The following is a 25,848-nucleotide window of genomic DNA, read 5'->3' as shown; positions in this document are numbered from 1 at the left end:
CAGTGGCCCAGAGTGGTCCATAAAGAACACTGGTTTCCTTTTTTTTTTTTTTTTTTGGTTTTCTATCTATACCAAATGGGAGTGAAATCATAAGGAATGTATCTTTCTTCATGCGTAAATAGTCCTTTAAAGTGGACACAGGCACGTTATAGCGTTGGCCTTAAATGCACACCTTCACTGCACTCTAAACACACTTGGCAAGCAGACCAGGTGCAGAGAAGACAGGAGGGGGGCGTTTACAGACGGGCTGAGGGACATGGTGCTCATGCAGTATGTATTCTTGCCCCCCAGGGTGTGCCCCACCCCAGCCCACTGGGGTCCCTTCATTAGGGTCCCTTAACTACTACGAGCTGAATGCCACATTTCCCCTAAAGACTCTCATCCATCATCACCAAGAGCAAAGGCTTGGCTGGGCTGTCGCTTCCTGCTCACCTCTGGGGGCCAAAGCGGCAGGCAGCACTGTCACAGACACGTTGTCGGAGCTGCTCTGGCCGGCCGTGTCCGTCACTGTCAGCTGAAAGTCGTACTTTCCTTCCTGCAAGTGGGACAGCTTCAGGATTCCAGACTGAGGTACCTGTCACCGCAAGAGGAAACGTCAGGCCCGTGAGGTGACCTGAGACATGCAGCAGCCAGCCTCCCCCTGATCTGGAGTACCCCAAGCAGACTGTGAAGACCCACCTCACCCACAATCTTCACAGTCGGCTCCTCTTTGAATTAGGCATTCCCAATTTTTTTTGTGGGGGCTTACGGCATCCATGACTGACAAGCCTTCTCTAGTCTTTCACTGCTTCTGGGTCTGTCCCCTCCTCCAGACACCACCCCCAATATCTAGTCCCTTGCCTGCAAGGACCTCTTTGGTTTTTTTTTCTTTTTTGGGTCACACCTGGCCATGCACAGGGGTTGCTCCTGGCTCTACATTCAGGGGAACCATATGGGATGCTGGGAATCGAACCCGGGTCGGCCACGTGCAACGCAAATGCCCTCCCTGCTGTGCTATTGCTCCGGTCCCAGCAAGTACCTCTTTGACTCACAGATGATGGTCAGGACCAGTGTCGTCATGGTAACAATGGCTGCAAGCTAGCCTCCCCCGCAACCACGCGTCAGCTTCCTTCCTTCCATGAATCCCCATCTTTTCTCTTCCAATGACCTTGGCTAATAGTTTGCTCACTTCACCTTACTCAAACAAAACGATGACCAGGAAGAATCTCCCTGAGGTGCCAGAATCCAGTGGATCAGGTACTTGCCTTGCATGCAGCTACCTGTGTTGGACCCCTGGTACCTCATGAGTTCCCCCAAGTCCCACCAGGAGTGTCCCCTGAGTGCAGAGCCAGGAGGAACTCCTGAGCACCATTGGGGGTGGCTCCCCAAGCAAGCAAAACATTTTTTTCCTGAGGGTGGTACAGCAGGTAAGAGAGCAGTACCCTCAGGTAGCACAGCGGGTGGGGCATTTGCTGGCATCTGGTGACCTGGGTTTGGCATTCTACATGGTCCCCTGAGCCTGCCTGGAAAGATCCCTGTGCAGAGAGCCAGGAGTGAGCTCCCAGTATCACAGGGCCCCCCAAAGAAAACAAAACAAAAAGAAAAAGTCTCCCGGAACGACTGGATGAAAATCTTCTCCAGTCACACTCTACTTTCATCTCTGGTTCTGTCTACCTTCTAGGAATCACTGGCCTTCTAGGAATCGCTGCATTTGCTGGACAGCATCACCCTGTTCTCCTCATGCCAAGCACTTTATGTCTGTGAGTGACACTGAGCAACAGAACTGATATGATGTGTCAGTTATGAAATGTTTCCAAGCCACTCACGCACATTCCCTGCAGATGCTGTCATCCAGAGAGCTGACCCCTGGGGCCTGGCTGCTTATTGTCAAGCGATGTTATGTGGGCATGGTCGGGTGTTGAAGTCATGGACATGGGAAACCATTATTAACCATCTTATAAATAGCATAAACTCAATCAAGGCACTGTACTGTACTGTCTTCCCATTGTTCATCGATTTGCTTGAGCGGGCAAACGTCTCCATTGTGAGACTTTGTTGTTACTGTGTTTGGCATATTGAATGCGTTATAGGTAGCTTGCCAGGCTTTGCCATGCGGATGAGATACTCTCGGTAGCTTGCTGGGCTCTCCGAGAGTGGTGGAGGAATTGAACTCGGGTCGGCCAGGTCGGCCACATGCAAAGCAAACACCCTACCCGCTGTGTTATCACTCAGCCCCAATCAAGGCAAAATGTTAAAAAAAAAAAAGGGGGGGGGACTGGAGTGATAGCACAGTGGGTAGGGCATATGCCTTGTATGCGGCCAACCCAGGTTCAATTCCCAGCATCCCACATGGTCCCCTGAGCACCGCCAGAAGTAATTCCTGAGTGCAGAGCTCAGGAGTAATCCCTGAGCATTGCTGGGTATGACCCCAAAAAGAGCCAAAAAAAAAAAAACCCAGAAGTGGATGGATTGGTTCCTGGGAAGAGGACCCTGTATCCTTCCAGCTCTGGCATGGGGAGAAGGCTGCCAACAAACACCAGGCCTGAATTTCAGTTTGAGTCATCCTTCTTCCCCTCCCCCACTTTATTCAAACACCATGGTTTACAAAGTTGTTCATGAAGATTTGTTACAGGCATCCATTATTCCAACACCAATCCATTTTCTCAACCACCCTTCAAGCAGGCCCAGAATAATTTATATTTCTTGTTATCATGAAATGACTAACAGAATGATCAAAAAATTATGTCCCTAGGGGGGAAAATTGTGTAAATTGTTGTATCACACCATGGGGCATCCTTCTCTAAGGTTTTACTAAGCTGCTGTCGCAGGTTAACCCTTCTGTGTTAATGTTTTTGTTAGTTGACACTGGTTGGCTTCTGTGTTAGATCCCAGTCTCAGCCTGGTGTGCTCCTACTGGGATGTCAGTGTTGTAGTTTGGACATGTCGGTTAGCTGCAAATGTGGCCATATACTCCAGAGAATCCAGAATATTTAACTGGGAAGTTAACTGGGAAGCTAATTATTTAACTGGGCATGGCTGCCAGTTCTTCGGGAAGTACAGGGAGTTGGGGGGAGATTACCCACCCCGACTCTGAGAAGGCCTGGAGTCTTTAGCCATAAAGACCTTTCTACCCTTGTTGCTGGGAATCTCTGGGATAGAAACATTCTCTTTTAAGATCCATAGGGACACACAGCCTGGCTCTTCTGTTCTGTTGTAACTTTCTGACTTAGGACCTTCGCATCTTTGCCCGGCTCACGGAAGGGGAGGCACTGAGGACCGGGCCGGCCTCTAGCGGCTTCCCTGGTTCCTTCCTTAGCTACCTGCTTTCTAACTTCCCCACTACTATAACAACACCCTGAGAGGAAAGCATTTCTTAAGCCAAAGAGTGCATGGAAAGCGAAGCTGCAATGTAACCCTTACAGATATACCACAGTGGCAAACTTAGTGGCTAAAAACAGACTCTACATGGAAAGTATCATGCTAAGCGAAATGAGTCAGAAAGAGAGGGACAGACATAGAAAGACTGCATTCATCTGGGGAATATAAAGTAACAAAAATAGGAGACTAACACCCAAGAATATCTAAGTACCAGGAGGTTAACTCCATGGCCTAAAGGCCAGCTGCACATGCTGGGGGAAAAGGCAGCTCAGATAGAGAAGGGAGCACCAAATAAAGGGTGTTGGGAGAATCCTCCCAGGATGGGAGAAGCATGCTGAAAGCAGACTCTAGACTGAACATGATTTCCACTCAATGCCTCTTTTGCAAACCACAGCACCCAAAAAGAGAGAGAGAACAAAAGGGAATGCCCTGCCATAGAGGTGGGGCGGGGTGGGGGAGTGGGAGGACTACTGGGATCATTGGTGGTGGAGAATGGGCACTGGTGGAGGGATAGGTACTCAATCGTTGTATAACTGAAACCCAAGCATAAAATTTGTAAGTCTACAACTGTACCTCATGGTGTTTCACTAATATAAATTAAAAAATAAATAAATAAAAAAGAACCCCCCCCAAAATAAAATCAGATTCTGAAGAGCAAGCGGCCCCCTCCCCATACTGAATCACATACACATACTTCCATTTACTTTTTCTTTTTTTAACCAGCATTTGCTTTGAAAGGAGACGTATGTTAATCACAAAGGGGTGAGAGAGAGACAGCTAAAGAGAGACAGACAGAGATTAGTAAAATGATTTATCTTGACCTGATTTAGAAAGATTTAGGCTACTGTCTTCCTCTTCTAATCTATACAAAACCCTGCAAATAGTGATCTACCTATAAGAAAACAGAGAGGAAAACTGAACTTATTCTTCCCCTCCATCTCCAGCTTATTTTGCTTCTGTATTATCATTTCATAAGATGTTTCTGAAATGCCTGTAACAATCCAATTAAAGAATTTTTTTTTTGGATGGTGGTGGGCAGGAGACTTAGTGGTGCTCATTGTTAAAAACATATTTTTCCTCTTAGTACCAACACCTTCTCTGGAAGACTCTTGTTATTCTCTAATTGAGCTTGGTTTAAGTTATCTGCCAAGGTCATATGAAAAGGAAGTGTTGGGGTTATTTCTAAAACCAAGATAAAGCAGCCTTGGATTTTAACAAGATCATCAGAAGCATTATCCGTTTGGTCTCTGACAACAGACAGGGTGGGCGGGTACATCCTGGGGTTAGTCCCTGCTGCCAGGAAACTGCTTCCTGTTTAGTAATTCTGTTTCAGTTCCATAGAGTCCTCATCAAGTTCTCTGTGTCCCCTCTCAACCCCCTTGCCCACATAACCAGGTTGGTCTGCTTCCTCTGTTCTGATCATCTTTACGAATTATGGCCCTTTCGTCTTTGCCTGGTTCTCAATGGGTCATTCAGAGAACTGGCCTTCAGTGCCTCCCTGGTTACGTTTCTAACTCTCCCACTAACCACTACATCAAGATAAGGAATTTTTTTTCTCTTTTGCTTTTTAGGTCAGACTCAGTGATGCTCAGGGGTTACTCCTGGCGGTGCTTGGGGGACCATATGGGATGCCAGGGATTGAACCTGGGTCAGCCGCGTGCAAGGCCAACGCCCTACCCACTCACTGTACTATTGCTCCAGCTCCAATAAGGAATTTCTTAAACCAAAAAAAAATTCTGCTGATGCAAGGAAGTTCATACAGAGAAAAACTGCAAGTTAAACATTGCACATTACACAGAGAAGGGAGAAAAATCCTCCAGAGGGATCGATAGGTCATTGAAACACCTTTTTCAACTTGCCCTTTCTCCCCTCATCGGAAAGAACTCTCTTTGTTCATTGTTTGTTTAGGGGCCGCACTTGGCAGTGCTCAGGGACTGTTCCTGGCTCTGTGTCAGGAGACTGGGGATTTGGACCAGGATAGGAGGGATGCCAGGCAAATGACCTAACTCCTTTACTATTTCTCTGCAAAAGATTGATTTTGGAAGGGAAATAAGCAGGTTATTTGGCCCACACCCAGCAGTGTTCAAGGACTATTCCTGGCTCTGTGTTCAGAAGTGACCCGTGGCACCATAGTGGTGCCGGGGATTGGCTTGGAGTCCCCAACATGCCAGTAAGGGTTATAACCCCTGACCTATCTCTCCAGCACTCACTGAGAATAATTCTAAAGAAATTCTTTATCATCCTATCAAATTCTGTTGAGTTCATGTATCTCTTGGGCCAGTTAGCAAGAGCAGAACACAGAAGGTAAGATGCCTATAAGTTAGCCTGTAAGTCGTTCTTTTCTTTGTCTTCTTCCTCCTCCTCTTCCTCTTCCCCCACCTCTTCCTCTTCTCTTCTTTTTTTTCCCCTTTTTTTGAGGGTCATACCCACTGTGCTTAGGTATCATTCCTGATAGGGAATAATATGGGCTGCCGGGTTGGCAGCAGGCAAGGCAAGTACTATCTAACCATTGTGCTGTCTCTCTGGCCCTAGCACTCTATCTTTAAAGATCTCTGTAGGTTCTCTTGAACTATGTGCAGAGGTTAAACCGGAGGGTTTTAATCTTTTTATAACCATGGGTCAGTGAAAATAGAACAAATGTTTAATGGGCTTAAGACAGAAATAAAAATCATCATTTAGAATAAGAATATTGGGGCTGGAGCAATAGCACAGCAGGTAGGGCGTTTGCCTTGCACGCGGCCGACCTGGGTTCAATTCTCAGCATCCCATATGGTTCCCTGTAATTCCTGAGTGCGTGAGCCAGGAGTGAGCCCTGTGCAACACCAGGTGTGACCCAAAAAAGCATAAATAAATAAATAAATAAATAAATAAAAATATAATAAGAATATTAATATATTTGGGACATGGAGATAGCTAAGAATATCAGAATACATATTTTGCTTGCAGTGACCCTGGGTTTGACCCTTCAATGTATGGCCTCTTTACGTTATAAGCACATAGCCAGGAGTAGCACCCAAGCACTCTGGGTGTATCCAAAATACAACTTAAATATAAATATGCATAATAGTGCCAGTATATGTTGTAGTAATTTGTTTTTCATGAACCAGCAGAAAATTTCTCTGAATTGGCATCAGTTCATTAACAGGTAGCTGAAAATCACTTAGGTCTACAAACCCAGGCTGGAAATTCTGCTAGCTAACTTTCTATCAAGTTCTTCTGTATGTTTCTTTAGTCATGTCCTTTACATATAAGACAGCTTCCCCATATGGTCATATTCAGTATTGTCCCTTATTCCATCCCAGAGAATCCGACGGAGTCTAAAAGAGGAAATCTCTCTTATACAAGGGGACCGTGCAATTTCAAATTCAACACTGATTTTGTGTTTTCTTGCTCTCTGACTAAAAGAGCAGTCAATATTCTTCTTTCTTCTTGGAAAGAAGATTTTTAAAAGCTATTTTGATCTGTTGAGGTGGATCTGAAAAGGACCCTGACAAGAAGGCTTCATCTAAACCACCCAGTCTGGGGCATGTTGGCTTTTATCATAAGTGTCCCTGCACCTGTGATCCTCTGTAATTTTCATTTCACCTCCTTTCATTCACAAACATTCACAAACACATACTTGGATCACAGCCTATTTTTAAATTTTAATTGTAAACAGCAGACAAAGCAGTGTACAACCGGTCCTTCCTTCCCTCCCTCCCTTCCTTCCTTCCTTCCTTCCTTCCTTCCTTCCTTCCTTCCTTCCTTCCTCCCTCCCTCCCTCCCTCCCTCCCTTTCTCCATTCTTTCCTTCACACATCTGATGGTATTCAAGGCTTACTTCTGGCTCTGTGTTCAGGGTCACTCCTGGCAGGGCTTGGGGGACCATATGTGATGCTGGGGATAGAACCCATGTTGGTAGCAAGCAAGGCAAATGCCCTACCCACTGTACTATCACTCCAGCCCTACACTTGGAATTTTAAAATAACTTAAATAAACTCCACATCTGACAAATGCAAATCAATCCCTGGATTTATAGATTTTTATATCTCCCTGAACATCCTCATGTTCTGTACCAAGTTCCTAAATGTCATATTTCACACTTTAACTTCAGACTGAGATTTATTATACTGAACAATCATGAAACACAGAGTCACCTAAGGAAAATGTCTCTTCTAGTTCAGAAGGTGTTTTAGGTTCACTTAAGTAGTAGTTGTAGCTTATTTCTGTTCAAGGGAAGATGAAATGTAATTTAATTTGGGTGGGGGTTGTGGATCACTCAAGATTTCTCTTGAGACCCTAGGACTCCTGATGATACTCAGCTAGTCTGTGCTGGTCTGATGGTTCAGTGCTCGGGCCTAGCAATGCAGAGATCCTTGAGTTCAGTGGTCTGAGGCACCAGGTCCACATCAGCAATGTTCAGGGTTGGTTCTTATGGTCCAAGGATTGAACTTGAGTCTTTGTACAAGCAAGGCATGCATGCCAATCCTTTGAGCTATCGTCTGGGCCAGAAAATATAAAATTAAAATTTCATAGATAGTCACGAGATCTAGCCAATAATTTCTCCCTTTCTTCCCTTCCTTCCTTCCTTCCTTCCTTCCTTCCTTCCTTCCTTCCTTCCTTCCTTCCTTGTTTCCTACCTTCCGGTTTGGGGACCACACTGGAGATGCTCAGGGGTTACTCCTGGCTCTGCACTTAGGAGATGCAGAGGTGCTCAGGGGACCATATGGGAGACGCCTGGGATCAGTGATTTCCCTGCTGTACTATTTTTCTGTCTCCCTGCTATACTATCTCTTTGACCCCAAACTTAAAAAAAACTGGCTACACCTGTTTGTAGGGTTTACTCCTGATTCTGTGCTCAAGGAATGCTTTGGGGTTGGAGAGCTCAAATTTGGGTCAGCTGCATGCAAGACCAGCTCACAACTCACAGTACTATTTGCCGGTAATAACTCTCTGGTCCATTGTTAATTACTGTTAAAAGTAAGTGTTTTTTTTAATAGGCAGGATTCCTAAGGCATATAATGTAAATTATGATGCTTGAAACCAAGCCAACAGATGGTTGGACTTTTCAAAATAGCCTGAGTCACAGCTGTCAAGGAAGTGCTCTTAAAACGTTAAAGTGACTCACACATAAATATAACAGGGACATGTGCCACAGATTTTATCTAACTCATTGGTAAAAGAGAAAAAAATGGTGTTCTGCTGAGTCAAAGTAAAATCAGGCAAGGAATAGCCAGTCACCTAGTGGAAGCAAAATGGAAACAAAGTCTCTGGAAAACCTTATTTTGTTAGTTTTATTTATATTTATTTATTTTTTACTTTTTGGGTCATACCCAGCAATGCTCAGGGGTTATTCCTGGCTCTGCACTCAGAAATTACTCCTGGCGGTGCTTGGGGGACCATATGGAATGCCAGGGATTGAACCCAGGTCAGCCGCGTGCAAGGCAAATGCCCTACCCGCTGTGCTATTGCTCCGGCCCCTATTTTGTTAGTTTTGTAAAGATCTCAATAAATTAAATGCTGCAATATCTGCATTATTATTATTGCTGTTGTTGTTTTGTGACCACAGTCAGCGGTGCTCAGCACTCACTCCTAGCTCTGTGCTCAGGGATCATTCCTGGCAGGCTCAGGGGACCACATGTATTGCCGGGGACCTAACCTGGGTCAGCCGTGTGCCAGGCAAACATATTACCTCCTGTACTATTGCTCCAGTCCCACATCTAAATCACTTTATTGAGTGTTCACGGCAGCTGAATCTGCATCTTATGCAATAATGCGTTTAGCCACAGGCATGACAAATGAGATAACGAGAGCAGAATTTGCAGCTGCTTGACCAAATCTACCACAGAAGCCCTGTCTCAAGGGAGTTCTGGAACTGTGAAATGAATGGTGTTCCATGCATGTTTTCTGGTTAACCTCAATGCGCAAAGGTTTCCTCAAAAGAGTGTGCTACTTTTGCAGCTGACACAAAACAGAGAAAGTTAATAAATCCTGGCAAGAAGACACTCCAATTTAAGACTGTTTTCGGTGGTAGATGAAGATACAAATGTGGAGATATCAAAAAATGACATCTGGTTCTAATCTGAGGTTCAATAAACCAATGATATAAACAGAGGCAGTGGGAGGGGCCTTCTGAAAGCCATTTTAAGTGGGAAAATGACACAGGGTTTAAGTGATCCTGCTCAGGGAAAAATGCTCTCAAACCTATTGTGTGCCCAGCCAGCAACTACTGAAAGAGTGTATGGAAATGAAACTTCATTCGTGGCAGTGGATCCCGGGAAAGAATATTCTATGTTTGGAAGAACTGCAGTTTCAGTACAGGTGTCTGATTTTTTTTTAATATTGAATCACTGTGAGATACATGCATTACAAAATTGTTCATGATTGCACTTCAGTTCTACAGTGTTTCAGCACCCTTCACCAGCATAATTTTCCAGCGGGTTATCTGATTTGAAGAAGGACAAAGATGCGTCTGAGAAAAGTCCAGGACGGGCTGGATGGTGGCTGGTCTGAAAATCAATCCTGATAAGGAACATCACAAAGAAATGAGAGCGCTGAGTCCCAGCCAGGGTGCTCAAAGCAGTGACATTCATTTCCCCCGCCAAGACTGAACAGGCTGCCCCACAGACCGAAGAGAGATGGGCGTGCTCAGAGCTTTCCCAATGATAACTCAGAGCTTTCCCAATGATAACTCAGAGCTAAGTCCCAGGAAGTCACTGAGAAAACCAATGTGTTGCGTCAGCCCTCTGTTTGCTTTGGGGCACACCCTGTGGTATTCCAGGGCTACTCCCTGCATGCGCTGGGGGTGGGGAGATTCAATCCCAGCAGAGCTGGGAGTGGGATGGGGGGGCATGCAGTGCTGGAGCTGAACCCTAGACCTCCCCCATGCAAAGCATGTGCTCCAGTTCATTGAACCAACTCTCCCGCCCTGAAACTAGTCTGGAGAAAATAGCTGATTGACGCCCTTAACATTTTATTTATCGTTTTTGCTTTAATAGAACATAAAGTAGGTGCTTTCCCGAAGAAGGGGAGAGTCCCTACAAATACACAGAGGAGGAAATGACAGTGTCACGCCAGGGAGAGGAGTCTTAAAAACAACCGCAGAAACTCAGAGCTTCCAGAATGGTGAGAAAACAAAATTATTTTTTTTCTTTTTGGATCCTATCCGGTGATGCACAGGTGTTACTTCTGGCTCATGCACTCGGGAATTACTCCTGGTGGTGCTCAGAGGACCATATGGGATGCTGGGAATCGAACCTGGGTCGGCCGCGTGCAAAGCAAACACCTTCCTTGCTGTGCTATCTATCGCTCCAGCCCCAAGAAAATAAAATTTTCACTTGCTTGTGTTCCCACACCTCTTTCTGCCCCCTCCCCCTTAATCTATAGTACTTTGTTCTAGTAAGTGAACAATCTGATGGCTGAGATTTCCCGCCTCCTCTCATTGAAGTGGTTTGACTGAAGTTCATTTGCCCGGGTCAGGAAACACTACTACACAGTATTAACAGCTACCAGGGTTAAATAAGAAGCAACCAGCTACAGGAGCCAGATTCCCCAGTGTGTGGGCAGAAAGAGCAACAGACACTGGGTAGCAAGCTCCTCCCTACCCCCACCAAGAGGGCAGCGTCAGAACGACACCACGCAGCCAAACATAGGAAGATGATTGCATCAGGGAACGGGGAAGAAAGAGTTCATTGTTCTGTGCCTTTTGAAACAAAAATTGGGGGCCACACTTGGCTGTGCTCAAGGGCCTACTCCCGGCTCTGTGCTGAGATCACTCCTGGAGGGGCGTAGTGGACCAGAGGCCATATGTGGTGCCCGGGGCTGAACCAGGGTCACAATGCCGCAATGCCTTACCTGCTGTACTATCTCTCCAGCCGGGTCAGCATTTTGGATTTTTTTTTTAAATACTCAGTTGTATTTTCATGCATTTAAACAAAATATTTTCAACCTGAATCTTGAATTAAGAATAAAACATTTAAAATTGTTATTTATTTTTGTGGGCTGGAGCAATAGCACAGCAGTAGGGCATTTGCCTTGCACGCAGCCGACCCGACCAACCCAGTTTCGATTCCTCCGCCTCTCTCGGAGAGCCCGGTAAGCTACCGAGAGTATCTCGCCTGCAGAGCAAAGCCTGGCAAGTTACCCGTGACGTATTCAATATGCCAAACACAGTAACAACAAATCTCAAAAAGTTACTGGGCCCGAGCAAATCGATGAACAATGGGAGGACAGCGTTTTGTTTATTTTTGTATTTGGGGCAACACCCAGCAGTGCTCCAGCCTTACTCTTAGCTCTGCACTCAGGAATCACTTCTGGTGGTTCTCAGGGGACTATAGAGGTTGCCAGGAATCAAACCCCGATGGACCACACGCAAGGCAAGCACCTTACCCACTGTACTATTGCTATGGCCCTTACATTTTTTTCTTTTAATTTTTGGGCCACACCATGAGGCTCAGGGGTTACTCCTGGCTCTGCACTCAGGAATTACTCCTGGAGGTACTTGGGGGACCATATGGAATACCGGGGATTGAACCCGGGTTTGTCATGTGCAAAAGCAAATGCCCTACCAGCTGTACTCTCTCTGGTCCCAAGGTCCTTAAAATTTTTTTATTTTTCACTTATTTTTTTTTCTGGAGGTGACCCCAGGCAATGCTCAGGGGGTACTCCATGCTCTGTGCTTCAGAGATCAGATCAGGCAGTGCCAGAGATTGAACCAGAGCTTTCTGTATGTGAAGTATGTGAGGTGGCTCTTTGAGCACTCTCTCTCTCTCTCTCTCTCTCTCCCCCTCCCCCTTTCTCTCTCTCTCTCTCTCTCTCTCTCTCCCCCTCTCCCACTTTCTCACTCTTCCCTCCCCCTTTCTCTCTCCTCTCTCTCTCATTCCAAAATCAAAAAATCTTTTCCTGGGGCTGGAGCGATAGTCCAGTGGGTAGGGCTTTGCCTTGCATGCGGCCGACCCGGGTTCGATTTCCAGCATCCCATATGGTCCTCTGAGCACCACCAGGAGTAATTCCTGAGTCCAGAGCCAGGAATAACTCCTGTGCATAGCCAGATGTGACCCAAAAAGAAAAAAAAAATCTTTTCCTAGCGCATTCTGAAGAAGGTAACAATAAAACAATAAAAGCAAGAACAGGAAGATTGAGAAAAATGATCACTGTCACTGTATGTCTGTATGTGGAGTTAAAAAAAAGATTCTGTGACATGAGTGTATCAGCAGCCTGATGGTGCCTTCAAACTTCTAGATACCCCAAAATTGCTGTTGTGCCTTTGGCCAGACCCCCAACAACTTGGTGCCAAGTTTACCAAGGAAGTAAACGGCCAAAAGTTAGGTATGTGGAAGACATACCCGCAAACCACCTCTGTGGGAAGCCAAGAGCCCTCTCATAGACTCTGGCCGTGGTTCCCATGTTAGGAACTGCTTGGGACAGACATTGGTGACAGTCTCCCAGGACTTCCTGATCAATAGCCACATAACATCAGGCTGACAGTTATCTTATCTGGCCTTATCTATAGTAACCTCCAGGATGCATCTACTGCCCTAAGACCCTTTGATATGCAAATGTAAAGCTCAGGATGCACCTACTGCCATAAGATCCTTTGATGTACAAAAGTTTACCTTGAATGTTAGGTAAAGCTCTCTTTGCTGACCTTACTATGTATGGTTATATTGCTTCTGCTTGTGACTGGGCTATCCCAGACCCTATATAAACAGCCTGTATCCCTCAATAAAGCCTGTCCTTTTTTTCTCTCTGTTTCTAAACTGTACTCTGTCTCTTGTGTCTCATGTTCATTCTGTTGGTCCCTCCTTGTACCATCGGATCAACCCCCAGGCCACCTCCATGGGCCAGAGAGTGGTTAGGCCCCCTCCCCCCCCACCGCATACCTCCAGCTCAGCTATAAAATTGGAGGTATGGCCTCTCTAGTTCCTGATCAAACTACTTAACGACCATGATCCCAGAGACTCAGAAACAAATCTCGGAACCCAGCGGCTTTTGGCAGAAATGTGTCTGGTTTACAGTAGGTTACTGGTGCCGGGCCACCCAGGGGGGAAAGGTTGCTGTCTCTCCGCTGCTCCCCCTTAGCGGCTCAGTGGCCACCATCCTCCAGAGGCCACTGGACAATCAGGTTTGGGTCCAAAGTGACGAGACACACGGGGCCTCATGGGATGGGGGTGGAGTCGGCCCTTTTCTCCCTGCCCAAACGAGATCCTAAGTCGCTGCCCACAAACAACCTCTCTGGCTCCTGATCAAGCTGCTTAACGGTCATGATCCCAGAGACTCAGGAACAAATCTCAGCAGGTTTTGGCAGAAATCCCTCCAGATTTCATTGTTAAAATTTCGAAATTTCAAAATCGTATGGCCACTACTGCGGTCATGCAACATCATATGTTATTCATAACCAGCAGGAGAAAACAAATTGTCTACAGTTGCCTTTTTGACAGATCTGAGTGTTGGGGTAGAATCCCAAGTAATAATGGTGGGTCTGGTGTTGAAATATTGAGTGTGATCAAAGTAGAGAGAGAGTAATGTGGAAATCATATGCCCTACAGATAGGGGGAGGGTGAGGGATGGGAGGTATACTGGGGTTTTGGGTGGTGGAAAATGGGCACGGTGGAGGGACAGGTGTTTCATCATGTATGACCGAGACTTAAACCTGAAAATTTTGTAACTGCTCTCACAGTGATTCAATAAACAAATCTATAAAAAAGGAAAAAAAAAGTAAGGTGGTGTTCATGCCCAATTCAATCAGCCTAATCAATGGCTAAGTAAATAGCAATACTACATTAAAAAAAAGGGAAAGAAAGATGTATGGGGCAGGAAAGAGAGCTCAGAGGGCTGGGTGTAAACAGGGCAGGAGAGAGAGTTCAGAGGGCTTGGTGAGCCCGGCACTGCAGGGTCCTTCAAGCTTCGTCTGGAGTAATCCCTGGACACAGAGCCAGAAGTAACTCCTGAACACTGCCAGCTATGCTCCCCACCTTAAAAAAAAAAAGGTAAATTTATGGAATAAAATAATCTCAAGCATCATTTTAGGACTTTTTCCTTTGCACACTTCTCTGCCTAAGCTTCCAGGACAAGTTGGGAACAAAAAAATGTGAGGGTCATTACCAAAGACTCATTCTCTGAAACCCGAGTGCTCATTCCCGTCAGGCCACAGGTTACCTTCATGTTGGCGGACATGTCACCCTGCAACAGCGTCCACGTATAGCGGATGATGCCGTGATCGTCTGAGCTCTCGCGGCCGTCCAGAATCACCCCATCTGTGGGCAGGTGCAGAACCACGTCTTTCCCAGCCTTGCTCAGTGGAGGCTCATCCCTTCCTGTGGGAGAGAGGAAGGAATTCCTGAGAGGCAATTTCCTGCTTTTCCTGACTTTTGGGGAGCCACAGGCAGCAGTGCTCAGGGCTTACTCCCAGCTCTGTGCTCAGGGAATCACTGGTCTGGGGACCATTTGTGGTGCTGGGCATCAAACTGGATTCAGCCACTGAACCTGCTATACTATGGCTCTGACTCTTTTTTCTAAGCCAATAAATACATATTCATTCTTGAGGCCAGGAAGTAGTCCAATTGGTTTGAGTGCATGCTGTGTACTGGAGGTGAACTCTGTGGTATTGGAAGCACGGCTGGGTGTGACCCACAAACCAAAAGAAAGAGATTCAGGATGTGGACACCTAACCGATGGCTGCTTCAAGATGATTGGAGAAACACAGAAAACTAACAAGGGACCAGGGCTGATGCATTAGCCTGATCCTTCCTCGCCAAGCCAAGGGTGCCAGTTGGAGACCAGAACCCTAACAAGGCCCCTCTTTTCTGCCCTATCCCCCATTTCTCTCAACTCCGGACACTGCTGGTGGCTGTCTTACACGATTGGATCAGAGAATAAAACACAAACACTGTCCTCCCGTTGTTCATCGATTTGCTCGAGCGGGCCCGGTAACGTCTCCATTTTTTTTTTTGAGATTTGTTGTTACTGTGTTTGGCATATTGAATACGTCATGGGTAGCTTGCCAGGCTTTGCCGCGCGAGATACTCTCAGTAGCTTGCTGGACTCTCCAAGAGGAGCGGAGGAATCAAACCCGGCTTGGCCGGGCAGGCTGCGCTCAAGACAAACGCCCTACTGCTGTGCTATCGCTCCAGCCCCTGTGCTATCACTCCAGCCCTGATCAGAAAATGGGAACATAAATATTCATGGGCATCAGAGAGAGGTTGGTTGGGAAGTTGGAGGTTGGAGAAAGGGTGGATCATCACTGGACAACAAGACAAGCCAGGCAGGAGGCAATTTTTTGGCTCTCATCTGGCTGTTCTCCCAATGTGAGCTCCTGCTTAGCCTGAAGTGTGTAGCAATGCATCTCAGTATCTGCACAGGCTGCGTGCAGATCATAATGCTGGACACAAAATTGAAGGACTGCAGAATCTTGGAGGTGGCATGCTCTGATGCAAAGTGCCTGGGCTGTGTGTGTGGGTCGGTCTAGGGGAGGGGTTGTGTCTCCTGACAGGAGTCTGTGTGCTCAGTGCTGGAGGAAATGAAGAAGTGGCAGAAGGATGGGTCTGGAGGGGAAAAAAAGGATGATTGGAGAAACACAGAAAACATTTTTGGGTGGAGGTTAGTTAAGACTGAGGAGGGTCCAGTATGACAACAATAGCTGGAAATGGTCACTCTGGACAAGAACTGCGTGTTGAAAGGAGGTAAAGGGATATACATGATGGCCTTTCAGCATCTGTATTGCAAACCATAATGCCTAAAATTAGAGAGAAGAGAGAAGGGGGGGTGCCTGCCATTGAAAAAGGCTGGGGTGTGAGGGATACTGGGGACACTGGTGGTGGGAAATATACCTGGTGAAGGGACAGGTGTTGGAACACTGTACGACTAAAACCCAATCATGAACAGCTTCGTAATGCTCTATCTTACAATGATTCAATAAAAAAAAATTTATATAAAATAAAATTTAAAAAAGTATCACTATCACTATCATCCCATTGTTCGTCAATTGACTCGAGCAGGCACCAGTAATGTCTCCATTTGTCCCAGCCCTGAGATTTTAGCAGCCTCTCCTTACTTGTCTTTCCCAATGACCATATTGGAGGCTCTTTCAGGGTCAGGGGAATGAGAACCATTATTAGTACTGTTTTTGGCATACCTAATACACCATGGGTAGCTTGCCAGGCTCTGCCGTGATTGAGATAAATATGAACTGCAATTTATAGGTGTGGGCTCAAGATTAAATTGGTATAGACATCTGCACTTGTATGTTCATTGCTTCACTGTTTACAACAACCAAAATCTGGAAAAAAAAAACCCGTGTGCCTAAGAACAGATGACTGGTTAAAGAAACTCTGGTATATCTACACAATGAAATACTATGCAGCTGTTAGAAAAGATGAAGTCATGAAATTTGCATATGAGTGGGTCAACATGGAAAGTATCATGTTAAGTGAAATGAGTTAGAAGGAGGGGGACAGACACAGAAAGATTGCACTCATCTGTGGAATATAAAGTAACAGAATGGGAGACTAACACCCAAGAATAGTAGAGATAAGGACCAGGAGGTTTACTCCATGGCTTGGAAGCCGGCCTCAAATGCTGGGGGAAAAGGCAGCTCAGAGAGAGCAGCGAACACCAAGTAAAGGGTATTTGGAGGACCTGACTGGGTTGGGAGATGCGAGCCAAATCTAGATTATAGATCAAACACAATGATCACTCAATGCCTCTATTGCAAACTACAGTACCCAAAAGGAAAGAGAGAACAAAAAGAAATGCCCTGCCACAGAGGTGGGGTGGGAAGGGGGGTGGTGGGGTGGGGGTGGTGGGAGGGATACTGGGATCATTGGTGGTGGACAATGGGCACTGTTGGAGGGATGGGTACTCGATCATTGTATAATTGAAATGCAAGTACGAAAGTTTACCACAGTGAAACTTTACCACACAGTGATTCACTAAAAAAATAATAATAATAAAGAAAGAAGATAAAAAAAACCAAACAACTTAATGCAGAGCCCTGCAGCTTGCAGCAGAAAAGTGAATGGACTATGTGTTAATCTACACCACCATGACTGCCCAGAGGGGAAAGGGTGTTGCTCTCTTCTGCCTTTTTCCCTCTGGAAAGAAAGATGGCATCCGCTTCGGAGCTTTATGGAAAGCCAGGTATGAGCCGGTCATGACGGGGCGACTGAAACCTCATGGGAAGGGGGGTGTTCCCGGCTCATCCTTCATGCCATACCAAGGTCAGGAGTTGCCCTCCACGAGTGGCTCTCCGACACGGCCATGGCTCCAGAGCCACAGAAACCAATCTCATAATTATCTGATTCTCAGCAGAAATACTTCCAGTCTTAATAAGTAAAATACCAGAAATCCAAAATCGCGCAGCCACAATAGTGGCCGCGCAACATCATTTGGTTCTTGTAACCAGCTGTAGAAAACAAATTATTTCACAATGCCTTTTCAGCATGTCTGTTTTGGGGATGTAAACTCTAACTAATAATGGTGCATCTTTTGTCGAAACAATGAATCTAATCAAAGTAGATAGAGTGTTAACTAGAATTCATCTGCCTCACAGGCATTGGGAGGGTTGGGAGGGGGGTTTATTGGGTTCTTGGTGGTGAAAAATAAGTATTGGTAAAGGGAAATGTGTTTGATAATTGCATGACCGAGACTTAAACCTGAAAGCCTTGTAACTTTTCCCACAGTGATTCAATAAAAACAAACAAACAAAAAAACCCCAAACTTATGCAAGATAAAAAAAAATAAATCAGTATAAATTCAAAAAGAAGTATGAAGAACAATAAAGTGTTTACAATATTTTTGCTCCAAGAGAATGATACCGAGCCAGAGAGATAGTACAGGGGTTAAAGCTCTTTCCTTACGTCCCAGTGACCCCAGACTGATTCCTGGCACTACAATGTCGGGAGTGATCCCGGAGGACAGTGCGAGGAAGAAGCTCTGAGCACCACTGGATGTGGCCCCAAAACAACAGCAAAAATCTATTTCCTTCCTCATTATTGTACCTTTATCCTAATGCTGACATGATCCTTCCTCACCAGGGCACATCTGCCCTCCTGCTGACATGAGGCTTCCTCGTCTACCCTCATGCTGACTGATTCTTTCACATTATCGGACATTTATCCTCATGTTAACATGAGACTCCCTCACTCTGGAACATCTGCTCTCGTTGACAGAAACCTCCTCCCTGTTATCAGAGGCCTACATTCATGCTGACCCAACGCTTTCTCATCAGGGTTTCTCTCCCCTCACACTGACCCGAAGCTTCCTCACCAGGGTTCCTCTCTGTTAATGCTGACAGACTTCCTCAATAGGGTTTCTTTTCCCTCACACTGACCCAACCCTTCCTCACCATGGTCCCTCCTTCCTCACGCTGACTGAATACTTCCTCACCATGATTCCTCTCCCCTCATGTTGACCCAATCCTTCCTCACTATGGTTCTTCTCCCCTCATGCTGACCCAACCCCTCCTCACCATAGTTCCTCCTTTCTCATCCTGAGTCAACCCTTCCTCTCCATGGTTCCTCCTTCCTCACGCTGACCCAATGCTTCCTCACCAGGGTTCCTTTCCCCTAACACTGAGCCAACCCTTCCTCACAATGGTTCCTCCTTCCTCATGCTGACTGAATGCTTCCTCACCATGGTTCCTCTTTCCTCATGTTGACCCAACCCTTCCTCACCATGGTTCCTCCTTTCTCACGCTGACCCAATGCTTCCTCACCATGGTTTCTCTCCCCTCATGCTGACCCAACCCCTCCTCACCATAGTTCCTCCTTTCTCATCCTGAGTCAACCCTTCCTCTCCATGGTTCCTCCTTCCTCACGCTGACCCAATGCTTCCTCACCAGGGTGCCTTTCCCCTAACACTGAGCCAACCCTTCCTCACAATGGTTCCTCCTTCCCCATGCTGACTGAATGCTTCCTCACCATGGTTCCTCTTTCCTCATGTTGACCCAACCCTTCCTCACCATGGTTCCTCCTTTCTCACGCTGACCCAATGCTTCCTCACCATGGTTTCTCTCCCCTCATGCTGACCCAACCCCTCCTCACCATAGTTCCTCCTTTCTCATCCTGAGTCAACCCTTCCTCACCATGGTTCCTCTTTCCTCACGCTAACCCAATGCTTCCTCACCAGGGTTCCTTTCCCCTAACACTGAGCCAACCCTTCCTCACAATGGTTCCTCCTTCCTCATGCTGACTGAATGCTGAATGCTTCCTCACCATGGTTCCTCTCCCCTCACGTTGACCCAACCCTTCCTCACAATGGTTCCTCCTTCCTCACACTGACTGAATGCTTCCTCACCATGGTTCCTCTCCCCTCACATTGACCCAACCCTTCCTCACCACGGTTCCTCCTTTCTCATGCTGACCCAATGCTTCCTCACCATGGTTCCTCTCCCCTCATGCTGACCCAACCCTTCTTCACCAGGTTCCTCTCCCATCACACTGACATACTTCCTCACCAACTATATATATATATATATATATATATATATATATATATATATATCACTGCACTGTAACACTGTACTCCCATTGTTCATCTATTTTGCTTGAGCGGGCACCAGTAACGTCTCACAACAAATTGTGAGACTTGTTGGCAGCTGGAGCAATAGAACAGCAGGTAGGGCATTTGCCTTGCACGTGGCTGACCTGGCCAATCCAGATTCCTCCACCCCTCTTGGAGAGCCTGGCAAGCTACCAAGAGTATCTCACCTGAACGGCAAAGCCCGGAAAGTTACGTACTGGGTATGCCAAACACAGTAACAAGTGTCACAATGGAGACGTTACTGGGTCCGCTCAAGTAAATCGATGAACAATGGGAGGACAGTGACAGTGACAGTTGTTACTGTGTTTGGCATATCAAATACATCACGGGGAGTGTGCTAGGCTTTGCTGTGCGGGCAAGATACTCTCGGTAGCTTGCCGGGCTCTCCAAGAAGGGCGGAGGAATCGAACCTGGGTCGGCCATGTGCAAGGCAAGTGCCCTACCCGCTGTGCTATTGCTCCAGTCCATATATATGTATATATAATTAAATTAAAAACATTTCTATGAGCAGTTGTGAATATTTTCACCAATTTCATCAATTTTAGCTTCTTGCTAGCAAACTCACCCAAATGCACATACTTTTTTTTATTTTGTTTTTTGGGGGGTAGGGTCACACCTGGAGGTTCCTGAAGCCCACTCCCAGTTCACTGCTTGAAAGTTGATCCTGGCAGTATTCATGGGACCAAGGGGAAGTGAGGGAATCCAACTCAGGCCTCCTGCATACACACCACACACTCAGCACACTCACCAGGCCCAGGCAAATGCACTTCAAGGAAACAGTAACATAACTATATACAGATGAGTGTATCTAACTGTACACTGTATAGAGAGTGCAGCTTTTTTTTTTTTTTTTTTTTTTTTTTTTTGCTTTTTATGTCACACCCGGCAATGCACGGGGGTTACTCCTGGCTCATGCACTCAGGAATTACTCCTGGTGATGCTCGGGGGACCATATGGGATGCTGGGAATCGAACCTGGGTCAGCCACGTGCAAGGCAAACACCCTACCTGCTGTGCTATCCTCCAACCCCAAGAGTGCAGCAATCTTTAAGGAAAATATGTAACAGTTTTCTGGGGAACCACACCCAGGGGCACTCAGGGAACCACTCCTGGCAATGCAGAGAATTAAACTCAGGGGCCCTGAATGTAAAGCTTGTGTCTAGGCCTTTGAGCTCTCTTCCAGGCTTGAAATAATCCTGTCTGGCTCCCACTGTCCCCTTCCTCCTCCAGTCCCAGAGCTCTAGGTCAGTGTCCTCAAATGACCTGGAGTGAGGTTAAAAACATACAACCTCTTCCTCCTGGCCCCGGGGGCCCCTGACAGGGCCCAGACAGGCATGCAGCTGGCTACCTTCCTTTTCATTTCTTAGTGAGCTACAAAGGCAGGTCTCTCCCGATGCTTGGTGGCTAGGACATTTCTGGAATGCTAATCTGATGGAGTCATTGTCTTACTTAAAAAAAAAATTCTCCCTTCAATTGCCCATGCCCGTTGTTTCTCTACTTATCAGAGGAGTGAGATCATCCCATATTTGTCCTGTGTCTTGGACACGTGGATGGTGCTGAGGGTGTGAAAAAAACCAACAAATAATGGGGAAGAATGGAAGGGAAGGGATATGGGTCTGGAGGTGGTGGTGGTGGGGTCACTTTGGTGGGGAGGGTGGTATGTAGTAACTTGGTACATCAAGGTCCTAAACTTGAACACTCTTGTAACCCAATGATCTTAGAAAGAGAAAAAGAAAAATCCTTCAAGATGTTCCTATTCCCATCTCAGTGCTCAGAGACTTGTTTTCTCATCCACCCAGTCTCTGGGGTAGGGGTGGGGGACCCAACAGCGGAGAATTCAGGGGAGGTTACCTGCTTTATTTTTTTTAAATTTTATTTATTTACTTTTGGGGGGCTGGAGCGATAGCACAGAGGGTAGGGCATTCGCCTTGCACGAGACCTACCCGGATTGGGTTCCTCTGTCCCTCTTAGAGAGCCCGACAGGCTACTGAGAGTATCTTGCTCACACAACAAAGCCTGGCAAGCTCCCCGTGACATACTCGATATGCCAAACACAGTAACAACAAGTCCCACAAGTTACTGGGCCTGTTCGAGCAAACCAATGAACAACAGGAGGACAGTGCTACAGTGCTATTTTTTTTTTGCTTTTCGGGTCACACTCAGCGATGCACAGGGTCACTCCTGGCTTGGCACTCAGGACTTACTCCTGGCAGTACTCAGGGGACCATATGGGATGCTGGGGATCTAACCTGGTCATCCACATGCAAGGCAAATGAACTACCCACTGTGCTATCGCCCCAGCCTCACTGTTCCAGCTTTAAAGGGAGATGATTACTTTTATGAGCATGTTACAAGCAGCCACACTTGCCCAAGGGCACCGTGGGAGAAGGTAGCACCATTTTTTATGGCCAATTTGTAAGACAATGAGGGCCCAGGGCAAGGCTCAGTGGCTCAGAATACCTGTCTCACCAGTTTGAGGCCCTGAGTGGGATTCTGGGATTCCTGGAGCTCTGCCTTAAGCACCTGGCCCTTCTGCTGTCTTCATCCTGGGCACTGCAAGGAATTTAGGCCCCGCCGCTGCCAGGTGTGTGTGTGTGTGTGTGTGTGTGTGTGTACAACCCTGGATAAGCATCACAGCCACCTGTGCATGACCCCTGGCAAACAACAGCACTAATGCATGCAAGCACACAACCAGCAAATATATGAGTCCTGGTCACCATAGTGACAGTGGTAAAGGGACAGTGTGGGAATGAAACGATGAGGTTGAGTAATTCTGGTCCCAGTGAGCGATGAAACTCCCCCCCACCCCCATGCTTGAAGTCAGGCTCTGGCATGCAAGCACATGCAAGCACATGCAAGCTCATGAGCCCTTTGAGCTATTACCCCTGCTTGAGTAATTTTGATTTAAATAAGTCACAGATTGTGATGCCCTGCCTACAAAGAAATTTGCTCTGTTTTTCTGTACATCTGAGCAAAAATTCAGTACCTGAGTCTTCATCCCACTTTTCCAAGGTAAGACCAGCAGTGCCGATGGCTTTGTTATGAACTTTGTTTTTTAAAAACATTAAATTTTGTAGAGAACTCTCATTTTGTAATGGAAAGTTTATATTTTCTGACAGTGTTTGCTACTTTATAATCCTGAAAGTGTGATAATTTATTGACGTTTTTATACTTCACGGTCACGGTCCTCCCGTTGTTCATCAATTTGCTCGAGTGGGCCCAATTAGCATTTAAAATTTTTTTTTTTTTTTGCTTTTTTGGGTCACAACTGGTTATGCACAGGGGTTACTCCTGGCTCTGCACTCAGGAATTGCCCCTGGCGGTGCTCAGGGGACCATATGGGATGTTGGGAATCAAACCTAGGTCGTCTGTGTGAAAGGCAAATGCCCTACCTGCTTTTTTAACCACTATTTTAAGTAGCACTGCACTGTAGCACTGTCCTCCCATTGTTCATCGATTTGCTCGAGTGGGCACCAGTGATGTCTCACAACAAATTGTGAGACTTGTTGTTACTGTTTTTGGCATACTGAATACATCACAGGGAGCTTGCCAGGCTTTGCCGTGTGGGTGAGATACTCTAAGTAGCTTGCCGGGCTCTAGACAACAAAAATGTAATTAAATTCTATAAACATCAATGGATGATCACAATATGCTTTCAAACCCTCAGATTTACCCCAAAGATTCAAGATGGAAATATCAAGGAAGTGTAGAAATTGATATAGGCAAAAAACAGCAAAAAACAGGAAAAAACAGGAACTAAGGCCTGACAAGACCCTCACCTATCTACAGCAAAAGGCCCAGAGAAGCTCCTGCAGAAACAAAAGGCCAGAAAGGAATTTCAAACACCATCACCACTCCCAACCCCCCTAGGCAACCTCCTTAGCAATGGACTTTTACCTAGGTAGAAGTCCCAAGCAAGGGCAGATTGGAGAAACCCTATAAAATCAACCAAAGGAAGTGTGCACAGATGCTGCCTGAACCCATGTGCTGCCTGCGCCCATGTGGCCGAGCACACGTGGTGCCCGAGCACATGTGTTGCCCACATCTCCCCTCTTGAGATGTGTATTTTCAGGCTTTCATATCTAATTCTGGGATGTGTGTAGGGGCTCTCTCCGCCCTTGGAGAAGTCCAGTTTCTCTCTTGAGCACATTACTCTCCAACCTCTCCTTTCTCTCCCTCCTTCCCTTCAAAACTTCCAAACCACAACACCCAAAAGGAGAGAGAGAACAAAAGGGAATGCCCTGCCACAGAGGCAGGGTGGGATGGGGGGTGGGAAGGGTTACTGGGATCCGTGGTGGTAGGAAATGGGCACTGGTAGAGGGATGGGTATTTGATCATTGTATAACTGAAACCCAAGCACAAAAATTTGTAAGTCTGCAACTGTACCTCATGGTGTCTCACTAATAAAAATTAAAAAAAAAACACAAAACTCCAAATAAAATCTGTTTCACTTCATTGCTTGTCTAGTCTTGAAATTCTTTTCTGTGAGGAGAGACAAGAACCTGGAATCTCTGTCCTGCGTGGCAAAGACGGATGGGGAGAAAGTGACCATCTTCCTCCTCTCCGCTTCACACAAGTCACCTGTGGGGACCACCGACATCAGAAATATCTCACATACTTTAAAACTAGCTAATCCTGTCCTCTCCCAAAATCAAATCAAACCAATCAGTCCTTTATTTACTTTTCTTTGGGTGGGTTTTATCAGCTCTTTTATGGGCACAGTACAATCCTCCCGTCCTTGAATTCACCAGTGTTGTTCTTGAAATAACACAGCTATCATTTGTGCCAGCTCAACTTCAGGCAAATTATAACAAATTTTCAAAAAAAGTCAAAGCATATCTAGTGCGGAAGTCATAAAGAGAAGAGGGAAAAATATTTTTTTTTTTGCTTTTTGGGTCACACCCAGCGATGCACAGGGGTTACTCCTGGCTCTGCACTCAGGAATTACTCTTGGCGGTGCTCAGGGGACCATATGGGATGCTGAGAATCAAACCTGGGTTGGCATTCAAGGCAAATGCCCTACCCGCTGTACTATCGCTCCAGCCCCTCATCTAATTTTTAACTTGGGTCATGTCAGAAGTGTGGAGTGTAGGATAACACTCTTTTGTCCTTCCTCAGGTAGCTTAGGTTTGTCAGGTCACACCCATCTAAGAACAATGAACTTGTATTGTAAGCAATGTCCTTTCTGTGTGGACACAGGAAGACAGTTAATATTATGCTTTGTAACTTGGGAGTTGATTGACTCCGAATAATATTTACTCCTGGGCATCTGATTTCTTGACTCAGTTGCCCTTAGTTCCTAGCACCCCAAAAGCAGGGTCCCGACGAGGGACTGAATGGACCCAGGGCAAGCAGTGAGCTACCCTGGCATCGAAATGGGCCAGGCCAAAGAGCCACGATACTAAACTATAAGTTGAGGACATGATCATGGACAAATGCTGTCATGATCCAAAAGTAAGTAACGACGAGACTAGGACCCTGCTGGAGCTAGGAAGATTAACCTGGCCTGAGGACTGCAAAATGTATAGTGAGATGTTCTCAGGAAGAACCAAACTAAATTTATATCTCTTACTGTGCTCATACAGAATGACATTGCTAGAAATATTAGAAGTAGATTTATAACAACTATTTAAGTAGACTACTAACTGAGGGAAGAACACACCCTTGTTGGGATCCCACCCTTGAGCGGATCTCCTAGTAATCTGAAGTAATCTCTGTAGATGAGATTTTATCCTTGAGTTAATCTCCTGGAGGAGTGGTCTTACCTCTCTTTGTTGATTCATCAGTATTCAACCCACCTTATGTCACCGCCTTATGTGATTGCTATATAAACTAAGACGTAAGCTCGGAGAGGGAGAGTCAGAAGCGAGAGAGCTCGGGCTCCAGAGATTCAGAGTCAGAGCCAGAAGGAGAGAGGTTCCAAGATTGGGGCCCAGGAGAGAAGGAGGCAGAGAAAGACAGGAGAGAAGAGGATT

At 46.2% G+C, this 25,848-nt stretch overlaps 1 protein-coding gene across 1 annotated transcript in view; it reads right to left on the bottom strand.

Annotated features, from left to right (window-relative positions):
- Positions 1-25,848, bottom strand: part of LRP11 (LDL receptor related protein 11) — a 55,213-nt gene that overhangs the window by 15,081 nt on the left and 14,284 nt on the right. The window contains exons 2-3 of the mRNA XM_056126026.1: positions 14,493-14,650; positions 433-574 (exon numbers count right to left, since the gene is read on the bottom strand). Of these exons, the coding sequence (XP_055982001.1) occupies positions 433-574; positions 14,493-14,650 (300 nt within the window). The remainder of the gene's footprint in view (positions 1-432; positions 575-14,492; positions 14,651-25,848) is intronic.

Source organism: Sorex fumeus, unplaced genomic scaffold (genome assembly GCF_029834395.1).
Source record: "Sorex fumeus unplaced genomic scaffold, SorFum_2.1 ptg000061l, whole genome shotgun sequence".
Lineage (NCBI taxonomy): Eukaryota > Metazoa > Chordata > Mammalia > Eulipotyphla > Soricidae > Sorex > Sorex fumeus.
The sequence above is the reverse complement of the archived record's forward strand: the minus strand, read 5'-3'. Positions and strand labels throughout refer to the sequence as shown.